General features: G+C 34.3%; 2 protein-coding genes across 4 annotated transcripts in view; one reads left to right on the top strand and one right to left on the bottom strand.

Moving 5' to 3' along the window:
• Positions 1-13,375, top strand: part of LOC111055246 (cholecystokinin receptor) — a 318,135-nt gene extending 304,760 nt beyond the window's left edge. For 2 of the 3 annotated variants that reach the window (XM_039421262.1, XM_039421263.1), the window contains exon 5: positions 9,264-13,375. In XM_039421262.1, the coding sequence (XP_039277196.1) occupies positions 9,264-9,839 (576 nt within the window). In that variant the 3' untranslated portion in view covers positions 9,840-13,375. The remainder of the gene's footprint in view (positions 1-9,263) is intronic. The other variant, XM_039421264.1, reaches the window with a different exon arrangement.
• Positions 12,158-19,662, bottom strand: part of LOC111055244 (ATPase ASNA1 homolog) — a 34,978-nt gene continuing 27,473 nt past the window's right edge. The window contains exons 5-7 of the mRNA XM_022342413.2: positions 17,931-18,038; positions 16,368-16,568; positions 12,158-14,423 (exon numbers count right to left, since the gene is read on the bottom strand). Coding sequence (XP_022198105.2) covers positions 14,301-14,423; positions 16,368-16,568; positions 17,931-18,038 — 432 coding nt within the window. The 3' untranslated portion in view covers positions 12,158-14,300. The remainder of the gene's footprint in view (positions 14,424-16,367; positions 16,569-17,930; positions 18,039-19,662) is intronic.

The following is a 19,662-nucleotide window of genomic DNA, read 5'->3' as shown; positions in this document are numbered from 1 at the left end:
TTTCAGAAATCCTCGAAGTAGTCCCCATTGGAGTCGATAACACGCTGATACCGGATTTTCCAATCCCTGAACGCTCCCTGGAATTCGGCAACCTCTATGCTGTCTAGAGCCCTCGTCATAGCACGTTGAACGTTTTCCAGAGTCCCAAACCGCGTCCCCTTAAGTTGTCTCTTGATCTTGGTGAACAAAAAGAAGTCCGGTGGTGCAATATCCGGGCTGTAAGGAGGATGTGGCAACGTTACCCTCGACTATTTGGCCAACTGCTCGGTGACGAGCAGGCAGGTGTACGACGGAGCATTGTCGTGATGGAGGATCCACGAGTCGGCAATCCCCGGACGGACTCGATGAACCGGGGCGGTTAGTCGACGAAGCACCTCTCTGTAGTACTGGTCATTCACAAAGAGTTTGTGCCACCCGGCCATACTGTAAACGGCCAGTACTACAGAGAGGTGCTCCATCGACTAACTGCCCGGGTTCATCGAGTCCGTATGGGGATTGCCGATTCGTGGATCCTCCATCACGACAATGCTCCGTCGCACACCTGCCTGCTCGTCACCAAGCAGTTGGCCAAACAGTCGTGGGTAACGTTGCCACATCCTCCTTACAGCCCGCAGCCCGGATATGGCACCACCGGACTTCTTTTTGTTCCTCAAGATCAAGGGGACCGGGGATGCGGTTCGGGACTCTGGAAAACGTTCAACGTGCTACGACGAGGGCTCTAGACAGTATAGAGGTTGCCGAATTCCAGGGAGCGTTCAGGGATTGGAAAATCTGGTATCAGCGTGTTATCGACTACAATGGGAACTACTTTGAAGATTTCTGAAAAAAATTGTATATATTTTGCCAATGAAAAATTTCCTGAGGTTAGTCCGGTTACCTATTATACAGATCCTGTATTTCAAGGAGCCGGCAAAGTTTGGTCATGTAAGAAGTGAACCAGTGCTTTACGTTTCCAACGAGCCAATTCAGTGATCGGGAAGGCGCTGAACGTGAAGCTGGACCGCACGTCGATCAATGCATGTCTTCGCCTCCCTAGAAGAAAGGACAACATCGCACCTGGAATAATAGTTCGTTTTGTTCGTCATGGGGACAAGGATGCACTGTTTAAGAACAGAAAACAATGTAGAGACTTTTCAACTCAGCATATAAAATTGCAGGGAAATAGTCCAATTTACATAAATCAGTCCTTAATAGCGGATAGACGTAGACTGTTCGGTCAAGTCAAGAAGGTGCAAAGGGAGAGGGGTTTCCGTCATGTGTGGATCGACCGTGTAGGCCGAATAAAAGTTAGATTGGAGGATGACGGTTCAATTCATATTGTTAGATGTGATGAGGATCTCCATAATCTTAAAAATGAGAAAAAGGACGATGCCGGCGCAAGTAAGATTAAAGTTAAGATTTCATAAAGCATATAAATGAACAGTAATGTTATTTAAAATCTTAATCTAGTGTTTACTGAGACAATTTAGCGTAAACAGTATAGTGGAGCGTAGTAAATTGACATTGAAGGAGTATTTTTTTAAAAACTCCAATCTGTCATTTTATTTATTATAATTTATCATAGTTATCTAATAAGAATGTGAATGACATACATGTATGTATGGGTTGAATGTACTGTATAATAGGAAGTTAAATAATATTGTTCATTACTCCCATCCAGGCTTACTTGAATGATAGTACGTTGGAATACAGAAGATTAGGAGAAACGAATTCAATTAGTTAGATAAGTTAGATTCATGAGATAGAGGTGTCTACTGTTATTCTGTCAAGTAAACAGTATTGAACCTTCTATCGTTAATGATAACTGTTGACTCTATTCTGAATCTTTGAAGTTGGTAGAAAGTATTAGAGCTGAATTCCGTTATCTCGATCTTCTCTTGCTTATCTTTAAATACTGGGTTTCTCAGATTGAATAAATGATATATGCCTGTAGACTGTACGGTGTGTGTATGATAAATAGCATATCATTGAGTAGTATAGGGCTAATATTATCTTGTTGCATTATTATACAGTAAGTAATGAAGTTTTTGTTTATGAAATACTCCTTCTTAGAATCATGTTAATCCAGTCCTTGATAAATAGCAATGTTGGTTGTGCACGGGGGATACTATATGTAACTTTTTTTTTCTTTATTATTATTATTCCATATTCCTTATATAATCTTATTTTTAATTAGCTATTCTTATTCTATAATCGTTGATATTTTCTCTCTTTCAGCTGATTTGCTTTTTCAATAACAACTTATAATCGTAAAATTAATAATTACACTTTATTTTTTATATTTTCCTAGCTGTGGCTAGGCTGCTAGTATCAAATGATGACGTTGACAGTTTAAATTTTTTCAATTGCTCAGAATTGGTGCATTCAGAAGAATTTGTTTCGTTCTTTCATTCGGTGGATCCAAAAGCTTTAAGATATTATGTACTAATACAAGGAGTGTTTCTAGAAATTTCGATGAATTGTTATTGTTGGTGTGTAGTCTATAGATTCTTTGAACACAAGGTTGGATTTAATAGTATTGACCGAATGCTGGCTTAAAGGCCATTCCACACACCACCTGGCGTGCGTGGCTGGACGCACGCCACGCCGGCCACGCTAGCCACATGCCAATTCACACCGCCACGACTGTTGCGATGCTATACCGGCCACGTTTCCCGCCAGTATGCAGGAAGATGTCAACTCCGACGGTCCCGTGGTGTGAATCTGGATTTTCTTGTGGCTTACCTTGGTTTGATGAATCCAGCAGCAGCAGTAGTAGTGATAATGAGCTGGTTTTATTGTATTCGGTGACAGCACGGGACCAGTGGGTACATCCAATCAATAAAAAAAGGAAGACCTATGGCGAATTCCATCATTTAATGCGCGACCTTGAGGCTGACAATGATAGTATACGTTCTATACGATAGTATACGTCTAGTATACGTTCTGCGCATGCTCGGACCAAAACGTGGCCGGACACGTTTGAAAAGATCGCTCAGAGAGCGAACGGTAGCCACGCGTGGCTAGTATAGCAAGCGTTGCCGCGTGGCCGTGGCTGCTATGTGAATTGCTTCATTTGATTAGCTGGGAAGCGATGTTTTGAAAAGTAGCTAGCGTGCGTCCAGCCACGCACGCCACGTGCTGTGTGGAATGGCCTTAAAGATGGGCGGTGGGATGGCCAATAGATGGATTTGATTTGGTGGTTACTGATAAACAGCGCAATCAAAATGATGGCGTGATTATATACATTAATAACACAATAAATTATAGCGTTGATCAAACAGCATTGGGTGATGTTTATGGATTAAAGGTGGATTTTCAGATACTGAACAAGTCCTTTTCTCTCCTAGCAATATATAGTAGAACGATAGTGATATAAATTTATTTCTAGAAGAATTTGAAAATTATTACTATGCTTCAAATTCTAAAGGACCCTACACACCTACGGATTTGGCTCGCGGATTTGGCCTGTCTTGGCTCGTGTCCTTGAACGACTCGGAGCAAAATCACTACACACTGGTAGTAAGCAACGCGAGCCCGGCCTGCCCTACTTTTCAACGCTATCCTCTCCACCTGAATCTAAATCGTCCAATAACGGAGATAGAGGAATTTTGATGTCATATGTGAATTCAGCGACCCCAAATTCTTCAATGCGTAAGTCCCATTTTCGAAAATACCCGAAAACAAGGGAGTTGATTGTTTTTAATGTAGCTTCCTATTATGATAGTAAAAACGTACTAGGTTAATAAGATAAATAATCTTTTGCTCACAAAGGGAAAGGTTTTTAGAAGTGTTTGAACATTTAGAAGTTTAGGTCTAAACATGAACATTTTAAAAACTTTTTTTTAAATTTTAAACTTTGAAAAGATGAATCCAAATATGAAATCAGAAAATCAACTATGAATATGAGAAGAGTTGAATGTGAATTCAACTTTTCACTTCCATTTCATCCTTATTGTTATGTTATCTGTCTCTCTCTTCACACTCTCTCTCTCTCTCTCTCTCTCTCTCTCTCTCTCTCTCTCTCTCTCTCTCTCTCTATCTATCTCTCTCTCTATCTCTGACGGATGTGAATTCAGTAGGCTTTTTGAGGTCCACTGAAGTGCAGTTTCATTATCAGATCTTTCAACGCCACTTAAAAGTAATTGTGCTTTATTTGTTGTTTCTTTTTAATATAATGTTATATATGTTTTACTTTTCTTCTTCATCTCTTTTCCCTGTCACCTTATTTTTCTCTATTCTCTCTTCCTCCTGGATAAAGCTTTCTGCTATCTTATAATTATAACAATTGATCTGTCATTTTCCAATTATCTACTAATTTTTCTTTTTCTTAATTGCATTAATACTATTTTGTTCGTGATACTATCGTTTATTATGTTTAATTATCTTGATTATCTCTAATTGCATTAATACTATTATGTTAATAATACTATCGTTTATTTTATTTAATTATCTGGATATATATTTTGTAATGCTGTTTTTATGCAATGGGTCTGTCGTGACCAAGCTCACTATCAATAAAATCAATCAATCAATCTCTCTCTCTTTCTTACACAGACCCCAAACAAACTCTTAATTCACACAGCGTAGCAGTAGATAGAGAATTGAACCGTTATACTTAATACTGTAAAACCTGAACCAGCTCCCAATAAGTACGGTATAGAACTTTTTACATTTTGTGTAATATAGTATTTAACATACTAAGCCAATTCATTGATTGAAAAAAGTTGTTATACTCGATATTATCCTGTAAAAAAGAGACAAAAATTGTGATTCAATTTCAGCTTCCTCAATAAAATTTCACACAAGTAGACAAAATTAATATAAAAATAAGTTCATTTTTATCGAAGAAAAATTGAAATATGTTTATTCTATAGCTAATAAAACTTTTTGGGAAACGCTGGTATTGTACAGTACCGTACTGTACTAGTACTTTCTTGCCATAAGTTCAACCAAATTCTCCATAGAAATAGAATTCTTCATTAATAACATTAAAGTGCTCACAGAGTTTTTATTTTCGACTATTTTAGAGTTCTCGCGAACCATTTTCTAATTCGAGGGCGATCTCGATTCATAGGTAAATCTCGATTTTTAGGCGATTTAGATTTTTGGTAACTACACGCGCCCGGCCGGGAGAGCCTACACACTCACGGATTTCGTCCGAGTCGAGCCGAGCCGAGCCGCGTCAGTAGCCCTGGACGGATTTTGCTCGGCTCGGCTCGGACTGGCTCGGCTCGTAATAAAATCGCCTACACACTGATGGATTTCTCCCGAGCTGAGCCAAGACAGGCCAAATTCGCGAGCCAAATCCGTAGGTGTGTAAGGCCCTTAATAGAAACTGTTTACTGGTAGGAGATGTTGATTGACCGAGCGAAGTGAGGTCTAAGATTCAAGTCGACGGTTTGGCATTTCTCTTAGTGTTTATATGTTGCGCATTTACGGCGAAACGCGGTAATAGATTTCCGTGAAACTTGACAGGTATGTTCCTTTTTAAATTGCGCGTTGACGTATACAAGGTTTTTGGAAATTTTGCATTTCAAGGATAATATAGAAGGAAAAAGGAGCCTCCTTCATACGCCAATATTAGAGTAGAAATCAGACTATAGAATTATTCATCATAAATCAGTTGATCAAATAAATAGTTGGTGTATCAGTGTGGAGGTGCTTATGGTTTGGGACGTCTTTCAGTTAAAAATGTTATTCATTCTATTCATAAAATTTTTGTTCATTATTTGTTATTATATTCTTCAATTTTTATAAGCTTTGGAATTTTGAATTCTCAATTTGTTTTATTTCTACTTTCTTCATAAATCTTTGTATTTCTCATTTTTGAATTAGATGGTATTTTTGTTGTTTGTATTATTTATTATTGCATAAGTTCGTATTATTACGAACAAACATATTATATACGTTTGTATCTGTACAATTTTTATTGTTGAGACATATTTGGGGAAACCCGTTGTCTTTATTGTGAACTATTGATTGCGTGCAATAACGCATGCAATTAATAACTAAAATAACATCACTAAATAAAATAAAATCACTCGAACTTTCTCTGCTTTGAACTTGGGCTGTCCTTTTGCCAGTATGTCTTGAAGGAGATTAGCTTTTGATGTTAGCATTTTTGATACACCAATCCCAACAGCAATTAGCCGTTTTCACAACGATGTCTCGCCGACACGACATACAGACAGGATATACTCTGATGGACAGTATAAGAGGAGGTCGCAGTTTATAACTGCACGAGGTCTACTGTTCACAGAACTACTAGTGTAAATTTTTTCTCAGATGACCTAATCGTGAACAGGTACGGTACTTGAACTGTTTGGTCGGTGCTGGTCTTGTACAGTGTATAAATAAGCCAACTAGAATTGATGGTGACTCGATTTCTCTTGATCACATTTTCGCAAGATACGCTGATCAGGATCAGATGAAGGCGGCCGTGTTGCACACTACAGTAACAGATTATTTCAGTATAGCTCTTAATATTTCATTTCCAGTACAAAAACCCGCTGAATCGGCTAAGACCTATACTATTGTAAATAAAGGCCTGTTAGTACATGGCTCTCCAGAATGCGGATTGGGGTTCGTTAGGAAACTGTTTTGAAATAAATAACTGTACTATAGTAGATTTCATCAAATTATAAAAAACTCAGTAGATTCCAGTATGAATACTAAGACGATGAGGTCAAGAAGAAAAAAATTAAAGCCATGGATAAATTCAGACCTGATTGATGCTATTAGACAGAGATAAATTAGGTAGGAAATTGAAGAGGCAACCATAAAATAACGCTCTGAAAAATCATTATCTTACACTTAAAAAAAATCTTACCGTTAATTAGAAAAGAACCAAACTTGAATATTTAAAAAATAAACTAATGGAATTTAGAGATGATCCTATAGGCGGTTCTGGAGAGTGATAGAAGAGTTGGCGGGGAAAAATATAAATGAGGATTCTTTTGTTATAAGTAAATTTCTACCAGGTATCCAGTCTGTTACAACAGCGATTTACAAAAATGTAGCTGATGAATTCAATGTTTTTTTTTTGCATCAGTTGGCCAAATTCTAGCTGATGCTATAGATTCTAGAGAGCCTCTTTTAGTCGATGACAGTCAACATTTGAATCAAAATAGTTTTGAGTTTCAAGCTGTAACTGAAGCTGAAATTATGCATGCCATAGGTAGTCTCAGAGGTGGATCAGCTCCAGGGCATGACAATGGCCTCATAAAAACTGGTGCTTATTGTAGGTTTGTAGAGCATTGAATTCTCTTTGAAATTATGTATTATTTCACTATTCCAAGTTTTCCTTTCATCAGTATAGCAGCTTCAAATGTAGGGGATGAAATTTTCATGGCTGCAACAATTCATCGTTTGACAATGATATTTGAAGGGGGTGTCTGTGACACAATTTTTGATTTTGCAGCTTGATTTGGACTAGTTAGTAGGTGAACATAGCAAAAATTTGCATCTTTATCCCCTCTATTGAAGGCGTGGTACCGCTGAGTTGACGATTTGTTGCAGTAATGAAAATTTCACCCCCTACATTGAAACTGCTATAACAATGAAAGGAAAACTTGGACTAGTGAAATAATACATCATTTCAAAGAGAATTCAATTCTCTACAAACCTACGATAAGCATAAGTTTTTATGATGCATTGTTAGAGAGTTATAAGCTCTGAATGAGCAAAACATTGTATAAAAATCTGTTATTTTAACAATTACACACCTCCAAGAGCGAATATCTCGGGAACTGTTGGGAATATCACAAAATTCCACTGAACAAAAAGTGTTAAGAATTTATCAAGCTTCATTTTTAGATCGTGAGTTATGTCGGTTGAACGCAATGGTTTCAAGATATTTCAGCGTTTTTAAGCAAAACGCTGAAAAATGCAACTTTTAAACTACCCTCATCCCCTTAGCAAATGAGTTAGGAATGGGGATTTTTGATATTATGTTCTCCTTCTAACTAGTCTCAACACAGCTGCAAAGTCAAAAATTTTGTTTAAAACACTCCCTCCAAATTCCTTTGTAAATTGGTCTATTGTTGCAAAAATGGAGATTTCACACTCAACACTAAAGCTGTTGCAAAAGGTGTAAGGGAATTCGTAAAAGCGTGAAATTATACATAAAATTGTAGAGAATCTAATGCTCTTCAAGCTCATAATCAGCATGGATTTTTCTCGTCGATTTTTATAAAGTTATAAAATCAAAAATAGAAAAAATTGGTGGCAAACGTGTTTTTTTCAAAATTGTCACACCTTCAGGAACAGATATCTCGAAAACTAGAGGAGATATAAAAAAAGTTGTAGAATGAATATTTTACGAAATTATGTAAAATTTAATTTGTTATATGACAGTCAAGTCCGTAAGATACATAGTTTTTGGGTTTTATGCGAGAAACCAAAAAATGGTACCTTTTAACCACCCCACCCCCTTAGCACAGTGGGTAGGGGTGGGGGACTTTTGATATGTTTACCTCCTTACTACCCTAAACAGATCTGCGGGGTCAAAAATTGTCTTCCAAACTTTTCCCTCTATAACCTTTCCTTGACTGGACTATAATTAATCTTCTTTTTTTGAGCTATTCAATAATTTATTTATTCACTGCATGGAATAATAATATTCAATAAGATTCTGAATGCATCAAGATTGTTGTTTCCTTTCTCCTTGTAAAACTTTTAATATGCAAATCTGGTTTGCGCACAGGCATTTTTGCCCATGCATACCATTTTCTAAAGATTTATTTGGCTTAGTGTATGCATGAGGTTGTTTTATATTGAAAATGAGTACTGTACATAAGATTTTTGCTTTGTAAATTACATTTTTTTGAAATAAATATCTTTTGTCCTTCTTGTCTGTCTGTCTGTATCAGTAATGAATGCAAGTAATTTATCCTCTGATTTTTATTTCATTTTGTAAATGTTTTTTTCCACCCTTTATCTAATTTTTAGATATGACAACATTGTATTTTGAGAGCTTATACGGTACTCATGACGAACTTGTACTTGTGAGTGAGTATATTATGGCTACAGGAGCTGTTAATCTTTTGCTATTGCTATGGAATAAACAATCTATGTATAGTTATTCTCAGCTATTGCTTGAACAGAGTTAATCTTAAAAAAAAGTAAAAATTTGCAAACTGCATTGATGGTTGGATGGTTTGGTTAGCACAGGTTTTTCCATAATAGTAGTATTGCTTTTCTTTTACTGGAATGCATTCGATTCGCTACTTGGGCTCGATGATCAATAATGATTTGCAGAAGCAATTTGTCGTTATTTGCAGACAATGCAGAGACACAACAAAGAAGGAGATGGCGACGAGGCTGACGATCGTCGCAAGAGGTCCACGAGTCGCCACAAATCGCTGAAGAGCTCAGAGTCAGGCCGCAGCAAACCACCGCTCACCAAGCAGATGAGTCGGCAGTCGCTCAACAGTCGCCGGCGGCTCGCCAACATGCTCGTCGCACTTGTCGTCGTGTTCGCCACCTGCTGGCTGCCGTATGTCGTGCTCAAAATCTACTCAGTCGATCCGTCAGCCGACGACGCACTCATCCAGAGTCTGCTGCCGTTCTGCCTGCTGCTCGGCCACACGCACTCTGCCATCAACCCGATCGTCTACTGGTTCCTGAACCGGCAGTCGGTCAACCTGACGGCCGCCTGCTGTGGCCCGCTCTGGACCCGCAACGGATCGCACAGTGGCAGCAAGGGCAACTTCCGCTTCCTGGCCGCGCACAAGGACAGGGATCGCCGGCCATCCTCCACCAACGAGGCCGCTCTTGGCATCTTCCATCCACGCTACACTGTGCCCAAACCGAGGCCGCGCACACAACCTCGCGAGTCGTCTCAGTTCTATGTTTAAAACTGATTTCTAGTTGTATAATGTTTCATAAATTATTATAACCTTGGCCGCGATGCATTTATAATCTGCAATAGAGTAAGCTTCCGAATACAGAGGAGTGAAAACGTAGATATATCATAATAATAAACCGTACCGAGTTTTAGTTAGTAATATTCAAATTACATACCTGATGCTTTCTTTACTTACGAGTCTTGATAACAGCTGGCCATGTTCTCTTATTGTTACTGTAAGGTTGGCCACTAACGGTATGTATATCATGCACACACAATGTTCATCATGCATGTTTTGTCATCAGCAAAAGGCATCTAACATAAAATAAACAACCAATAACAATCAATCAACTACTGTAAAATTACAAATTATAATGATAGAAAAGTTATATAACCTCAAATAGAGCAGCAAGGAAAAAATAAACAAAAATTTGGAGAAGCAAAAACCTAGCCTCAAAAAATTTTGCTGGAAGCCTTTCGCTGTGATGACACAACAATGTATGTAGACTATGTATCATGCATCATGTTCTACCGTTAGTGGCCAGTCTTATATTATTATTACACTTGTGTCATCATGGATGGTTATACGACCAACGATCAAGGAAGAGGTTTTGGAAAAAAGTGGGCTACGAAAACATACCTACTTACTCTTGCCCCCCTCTGAATTAGTTGCTTACTCAATCTAATTTAATTCCTAAAATATCTAATAGTTTTGTTGAAACACCGAAGATTATTTTTTATGAGACTGATGAGTAGGCTATTTGAATCCATTATGAGAAGATTAACTGATTTAACAACACAAATATCATAGTGATGATAAAGGAAAATGCAGTATTTCACACCTGTAACAATATTCAATTCACATTAGTACACAATTGATTCATCTACCTATGTTGCAAACTTATTGGATCCAATCGCACATCAGAGTCAATGTACCTGAGAATTATAATAAAAAAGTAACCATGACGCGTTCATGGAAAGAAAAATGATTTTCTTCTTTTATTATGCATGCCATATTTTGTTCTCCATCGATTAATACGTATGTATAATAATGGTACGGCAGTACCGTAGAATAAATTTCCAAGTACGTAAACACTAAGAATCCGATCTTGAATAAATATAAAAATTCCAAAGAATGAAAGCTCAAACAATTTTTTTATACAATACGAATCATGTACACCTTCATTCCTATCGACAAAATTTGTGCAAATTAAATTATTACATACTTATTGTTATTGATTTTATGACAAATTAAAAAAATCTTGCTACTGATGTTGATTCATTCTACGGTACACTGTAGATGAAAGGTTAAACAGTGTAACTCTCACTCAGAGCAATACGATTCAGACCTGGAAACGAACTCAGATTTTTCAAAAATAGTAGGCCCATTTACTATGGTAAATTACCATTAAATGGTAATTTATAATTATTGGCCAATCTATTTACTACTGTATTTATAATAGGCCTATATGAATAATAGGCCAAGTATTACAGATTTTATATGATAAATGTTAAATTCATATCAAATTTGGTTTTTATTGTTGTGTTGCTCTAGTGCAATATTTATATATCAATTAATAATAAAAGTAGAATTGAAATTTCCGTTAATTTAAATCTTAGTGAAGTTGAGGGTAGAGATTTTTCAGAAACCCATTCTTGACTATTACATATGAATCACTTGTTAAACTTTCCATTCTTGGATATCTGAAGGTTCGATCAACAAAAATGTATACGTTTGTATGGAAATTTTATCCAATTTAATAAGTAGCCTACACATGAAATAAGTTTATAAGTTACCGTATAATTTGAACGAGACACATAATGATTTCATACTTCTTCTATTTTCATTCAAGACCATTCCATCCATAAATAAAAAAACGATTATAGCTATCAACTATTAATAAGCTAATGTAGTGAACTATTTCATTATTCATTATTGTTCGTATGTGCCTCAATGTTAGAGAAGACTTTTCTTCCTATCAACTGATCAACTGAGATTAAATAATATTAGCAATGTTACTGAAGAGTAAGCGAATAGTGTGTGAATGGTAATAAGATAAACTAGGCTAGTACTAGATTCAACTAGTATAAACTAGTTTCAACTAGGCTAGCTGATAGAATGTAAAATTCAAGAGTACTGGCTCGAAATAAATTGATAATATTGGTTGAACACGGTATTAAAACTTGTTCAAAAAGAGCACGGAATATTACATGATTATATCCGCTAGTTGTAGGCCTATAAGATGATCTGTTTCATCATCAACTACAAAACTTTATAGAGCAATCTATGAATAGAAAAAAATGATGAATAATCAGATGAGGACAGAATATATTTCTTTTCAAGTAGCTTTACTCAGAATAATGTGTTCGACGACCATGGTCTATGGGTACATTCGAGTACTGTTTGATAATCTCAATGGTCATCAAGATAGTCAATATTGCTGTTAGTTAACCTACTACATAGGTACAGTTAGAAAGCCTTCCTTAATTTGTGATAATCTTAAAATAAAGATTTTGAATTTAATTTTCAAAATAGCAGAAAATTACTTGGCTTGTACAGTCTCACTTTGAAAGTCAATACAGTACTCTTCTGACTGAAATTAGATTAGTGATGTACAATATTGATTGATTATTATAAAATAAGCATTTCTATTGTAGCTGATGATTGGAATATTGAATTTGAGAAATTGACAATGCTAGAAGTTCATTGTTCGCTGTGTTCAATATGAAAAACTGACTTGAAACTACTTCCGAAAACATTTTCACGATTTTTGGCATTCTTCTCATGATGCACTTTCTTTGAATCAATCAGATATTCTATTGCTATAGCCTAATGATGTAAAGATACAATAGCTTGTAACGAATTTGATGTGTAGCAACTCAGCTATTTTTGTACATAAATATATTCTCTTATGTAACCTCTACTATTGATGTTATTCTACTTTCATGACAAAAGACAATCAATTCCAATTCAAAAGCAATCTATTTTCACACAATCTTCCACTTGATAAAAACATTAACAGTATTGAATTTCATGCCTGGAAGAGGTTTCTATGTCTTACCACAAATCTGAAAATTAGTTTTTCAAGTACTTCATAAATATTTATAACTTTCTTAATAATGGGAAATGCTATTTTAAAAATATATTATGATTCAACTCTATCCTAAAAAGAGATGTTGCTCATCCGTAATATTCCCAGTGACAGGCTAAACAGATATCATTTGTATCAATTAAAGGTGGAAAATAAATGTATATTTCAGTTATGAGCTAAAATAATATTATAATACTGCTGGCGTATATTAGCTGGTTAATTTTATGAATGATGTTTTGCAAGGTTACGGAATACAGTAGACATCTCTTCAATATCTTCTTGATAATTATATTGAAGCCTAATGAAATATATTTGGTAACTATTCATTGTTGGATGTAATGTATATTTTAAATCTAATTGTTGAGTGTTCAATGAAACTTGAATGTGGGTGTGAATAAATTTGTTATGTAATAAATATTCTCTTGATATCGGACCAATAAACTATGTTGAACCAGAATGCCTATTCATTTCAAACGATTTTGGAATAAAGTTTGATTAAGAGTGAGGTGTTTGATAAATCAAAGAATGAAGTAAGATTGATGAAGTGCAAAGGAAATATTTTGTAAGTATCCTTTGTAGAAAGTTACAATTACATTTTTGTGTTCTTTCAAAATTTGAGCTATATTCACATACTGATAATGTAAGTATACAAGTATTTTTCCTTGATAAAGAGATGTCTCAAACTTTCATTTAAATGGAACAAACTCGTTGAAATCATGATATGAGGAAAGCGGTAGTTGAATTCACATGTTTACGGTAATCGTATTATTTCATTCTTTCAACAATATTAATAATCCAAGTCCTCAAACTTTTCAATTAAATTCCATTGAAATAAACATTATCCACTTGCAATATATTAGTTCTGAACGGAAATGATGATTAATATAAAATAATGAAACTACTTTCAAGTATATAATAATGATTTTAATCGAATTCAATTCATTAAGAAGTTCAAGGACTTACAGTAATATTGTTGAAATAATTAAAAAATATTCTTCATCTACTCTTTTCAAAATAGTTCAACATTTACATAAATAGTAATTATATTCTTGATTTGAAAGATTTTAACACTGGGTGGAAAGAAGTTCCAACTTTCAATAAACCTTCACTCAATTGTCTGACATTTTTGCAGGTATCATCAACAATCTTGTTGAAAATTGCTCTTATAATCGACTACATGAAATAAATACACGTTTTTGGTATCTGAAGTAAGTATAATGTAAATATGATAAATTAGAAAAGAATGTATTATTATTCCATAATATTATTTGCATCAGGATTGAAATCATTTGATGATTCAAGCCCCACAATTGATTTAATATTTGACGGCCCAGTGATGAATTGTTTATTATAACTAGATAGTATTTTATCGATTTGAGTTATTTCGGAAAATAAGGCTTCACAAGATTCTCTGAAAACTCTTTCACTTGAAACGGCCCTCTGACTTCATGATCTAGTAACGGCAATTTTGTTACATGGAAATCTTCATAGAGATCGTTTATCTGCAACAGATGACATAAAATAACAAATTAGGATCATAGTATTATTCATTGTACTAGAATTTGTACTACCATTATTAGAAACGTTCACACTTGTGCGATTTAGCGTGCGTTTGACGCTTGCTACACAGCGCATGCTCTAGCGCACACGACGAATGCTGAGAAGTTTGTTTTTTCCGAGGAAACCTTCTTCTTTCAAAATCGCATGCTGCAAGCAAGGAGTTCTAAAACTTTGGATATTTTTGCGTCAACGCGTGCTGCCCATTATTCGATCAAATATGACTTAATATGATACATGATTTTGAACTGCCTTGACGAGCCATGTAGAATGAACTTATATCATTGAGCGAACTCTCAATCTGAGAACAATGAATTTAGTTATGATGATTGAAGCTAGGAATTGGGTGTTTTTCAAAAAAACAAGGAGCACTTGGAAATGTACATGAGATAGAGCGCTCCACCTGCTCTCAGGTTGTAGAGCACAAAATTACGCCCAGAAGAATTTTAAATCATACACTTAAAATAGTGACAATAAAAAGATATTGTTGATTAAATAATGAAATTCAGCAAATTCTTGAAAAATTAATCATATTTGAAAAATTGTTACTTAGTACTCATTCAAAATAGACAAATCCGAATGATTCCATTTATTCACAATTTTTAATCTAAAAGAAGACAAGAGGGAATTTTTCTGTCCGATGACTGGATTTGACGGAAAAAACTAGAAACTGGAAAATTAACCGAGAATACTAGGTTTTGGGGCCACTCTCTATCTAACACAAGGACATTTTGCATGAAAAATTTATTCTGGACTTCTCTTATGTATTCAAGCAATATATTAAAAATCAAAACTACAATATAATTGCAAGCACATGCCCTTTTCATGTCTATATTGACTGGACTATCCAAATCTAACGACTAAGCTGGAAATTTTAAATTTTGATTTTTGAAAACTGATAAAAAACCAAAATACTTCACTCAAATCTCTACTAGTTGGATTTTTTAAAATAATTTTGCAAAATTTTGAACCAGAAAAGAAACACAACTCTGAATAAATGTGATTTTTCTGAATCGCATGTTGTAAAGCAAAGAGTTTTAAACTTTGGATAAGTGCTTCAAACCGTGCTCCATAGACTTGTGTTTACAGTTGTTTTTGATAAAATATTTGAATTTTTCATTTGTTTTTAAATAGGTCTAATAGTTGTTTTTTTAAACAACATCGCTACTGTTAATTTTAACAAACAATAAAACTTGTAATTATTATAAACTGTAGAAAACAAATATTGAACCACTACGTAAAGCATAAAACAAGTCCCTAGAATGTTAACAGCAATAAAGCTTGCGTCTTGAGCATGCTAGTAAACGTATGCACTGATGCAAGACAAAACAAAAATTTTAATGAAAGTTGAATTGAAAATCGCACAAGTAAAAACGTAGCTATAGTACTAGTATTTGTTTCTCTAGTTGCTCAACATTTAAAAATAGTTCTCTATAAGTGTCCCAAGCTTTTAAATCAGATTTCAGAATTACTATAATAAGCATGCTAGAATATCTGTAAGTTAATGCAGATGACGTTTCACTTTGCAGATGATTCGCGGAATCACTGTAGCCATATTTTATTTACCAATAGGAGCATTCAAAAATCCATAATAAACGAGTACAGTATTCATCACAGACTTGTTCAAGGCTGCCAGTTTATTCGTCCGACTAGAGAAATATTAGATAAAATTGAACATTATGTAGAATGAAACTATTTTAAAATCCTTGAACACACTCATTTCTTACTATAGCTTTCTACTGTAAATCTGGAACGTACTGTTTGAGATGGAGTTATTTTGAAAAATAGTTATTCATTAAATTAATGAGATTGTAGGCGTAAATTTTCCATTAAATAGACGCGGGAAAAATGCATGAATCAATAGTCAATTTGAATGATGCAAGTGTTACCTGATCCAAGTACTTGGCCTGCACCTTGCACCTTGCAGAGCACATGCGACAGGGGGCCTGGCCATCGGGGGGGAAGAGCAGCTGGTTGACGATGATGTTGTGCGTGTCGATGCCGCACTTGGTCAGCTCCTGCACCAGTCGCTCAGTTTCGTATAAAGACAGGAACTCAGCTATACACACGCACACAAATGTCGTTTGCTCCTGCAACAATTCAAATTACATGCATTATTAACAAAACATTACAATCAACATGCTAACAACTGTATAAGCATTTAAACTATATGTCATTGATAATTTATTCAAATCATATATTTGATCACGTTTATAATTAGGTGGTTCAGAACCCAACTAAAGCTGTAGGCCCATTCATCTCTCATTATAACCCACCTCATTCAGCTGTCGTTTTCTGTAGTGTGAAGTTTTTAGTTCAAAAATTTCTAGTTTCATTCAAAATTTAGAATTTTAAAATAATTAATAAGTTACTGTTCTAGATTTTTTTGATATTTTAGACTAAATATGATTTTGATTCAAAATTTGCTCGTTTATCTGAGTATTGAAGAGCGTAAATTGTATTTTGAAAAGTGAAAGTGACATAACCAACATTTTGATTTGGACATTATAGTATAAATTGGAAATTGGACAGTTTTGGGCATGAGCCTGTTGTGCCTTTCCTCATGTTAAGTACTTGTACACAATGTGATAAATAAATAAATAAATCTCATTACCCACACATAAGCCTAGAGCTCATGTGAGCATCACCCTCAGAATTGTTTTTTTAGATATTCCTTATAAATTTTATCTACTTTTCAACTTGAATTGAAGAGAAAGTCGATGAATTTCCATGTTCAGCTTGAAATAAACCATAATAATTATTCAAAAAGACTAATATTATTTATTATGATTATTGAAAATTATTTTAAAATGATTGATTGAAGAGTGTGAAAAGAGTACAAATTTGTAATAGACAAAAGTAGTCGTCTTATTTTTTTATTTATAAAAAAATATTACAAAAAGTAACATTACACATAATTATGCAAGCTCTTTCGATCATGACCGCATATGGGAGTACCGAATACATAACATATAAATAATATTATGAATTATACATGATACTGACTGAAAAAAATTATAGCAATATTTATACAGAAACAAGAACGAATTTTGAATGTTTGAACATCAGAAATTTTCCTCTCTTAAATTCTAACTGACAATAATATATGAATTAAACATTAAGAACATTATGAAGGAAGTACTTGAAAAATGATCTCAAGTTACAGCGACAGTACAATAGCCATGGAATAGAAGTCAATCACACTATATGAGAAATTCAAACAAAGGGAAAACACCATAGATAGGCAACTACACAATAATGTTGTACAAGCTCTCGACATCTTGTTCGGCCATAGCAATTTGAAATTTTTTTAATCTACGTTTAAACAGATAATTGTGAATAAAGATTGTAAATATGTGAACATGACAGAAAGAGGCCGAGAATACGTTTCTGAGAAGGTTCTAAATTCCCACATTTGAGTGATCATGTTATTTTATATGAATCATAATTACCGGGTTTCGGAACTGCTCATTCACTTGTCTGATGACAGTAAGCATTTCTTCCATTTTTTGAGAGAGTGAATCAGCATTAAAATCCCTCATCCCAAGCATTGCGCCAATCTGTAAAAACGAGATAAATTATACACTGGAAAAACTGAAATTGACGGAGAACAAGATAAATTAGTTTTTTATTCATTGAGTCCGGAATTTCAGAAGTCAAAAGTGGAAGTGAAAACCTGTTACGAGAAAATTTGCAAAAATGTTCTGGAATGATAAAATTACTACATATTCCACTAATAAATGTGCAGCTGAATAAATTCAAATTATTTCTTTGCAATTTCATTCGTTTACAATATTATTTACAACATGTAAAGAATTTCTGCATTGTCACAATTCTACATATATTCAATTATATAAATCGCAAATTTATAAAATACATAATAAGACACTAGAGAAGTTTAGTAACTATTAAAAGGCTACAAGTTTTTGATTTGAATCCAATCAAGCCTTGTGTCTAGATAGGTTAGAGTTGGATCCGAGGGAGGAAAGCGGTAAAAAAATCAAAATCATCAGTCATTCATCTAAAAACTCGCGAACCGAGTAATAAGCTCTATTTGTCAAATACTCTAAGATATTCTTCTTGAATTGAAATTGGAATTAAAAACTTTAGTTTCGCTTGGAAGTTTGTTGGAGAATTTTACCGAAATCACATGCTTATTTATATCATGCAATATTGCGATTATTTTGTTCATCAAGTAAAGGAATAAATAGAAATTTATCAATACACATCGTACATATTATTTAAAGCATTGAAATAAGAATGCACAGAAAAAATAAATGGAATAACAATAAATTCAAAGTAGCTGAACTGGCTTTTATATTATACTCATATGTATGAGACTCAACACTTATATCATTCAAACTGATTTCTGCAATGAAAACTATCAAAAGCCGCCATTTTTGACAATGACAATAAAAATGTGAGCTCGCTTACGATAGAAATGTCAACCTATATCACATTGCTGGAGAAACATCAGATTCATTCAAGTTTTGAAAAGGTTATAAAATGTCAATAGGGAATTCATTACCTACTTTGCATTATGCAATCTTATCAACCAATAAGCGAAAACTTTGATTGAATGCTCTATAATAATTATACTATAAAGAGTTGGTGAAAATTATGTAAACAGCTGAATATTTCTTTTGGAAATTTGACGATAGGTCTGATTGGGGATCCAATTCGAATAAAAAAACTACTTTTCTGTCGCTTTAAAACTTTGGTCCATCTTGGAACCGGGAATTTGATCAACTTCACTTTCTAAAATGGGAAGGTGGTCATATTATACATGATCTCGATACAGAACTAAAAAAAATAATAAATGGAGAAAAATGTACATTGATATCTCTCATACAGTTTCAAAGTTATCAGCATTAATAGGTTACAAATCATACAAAAATGGTATAAATGAGTACATGATACTAAGTTGTTGGATGTTGTAATATTACATTTTTCTTCTCACATTGGAATCGAATCTTCAATTCGAGATCTATGGAACTTTATAATAAATGTCAGAGTTATCAATAGACGGATAAACTTTTTGACGGAGAATTTATTATCGTAAATGTTTGTTGCATTGTTCCATGGTGTCACCGAGGCAGGGTTAACAAATTACTAAATAAATCGTTTATTTAAATCGAGATATATATAAAAATTTAAAATAACATTTTAAAATAAAGTTTTATT

Source organism: Nilaparvata lugens, chromosome 2, assembly GCF_014356525.2.
Source record: "Nilaparvata lugens isolate BPH chromosome 2, ASM1435652v1, whole genome shotgun sequence".
Taxonomy (NCBI): Eukaryota; Metazoa; Arthropoda; class Insecta; order Hemiptera; family Delphacidae; genus Nilaparvata; species Nilaparvata lugens.
This window is presented reverse-complemented; position numbering and strand designations above follow the sequence as displayed.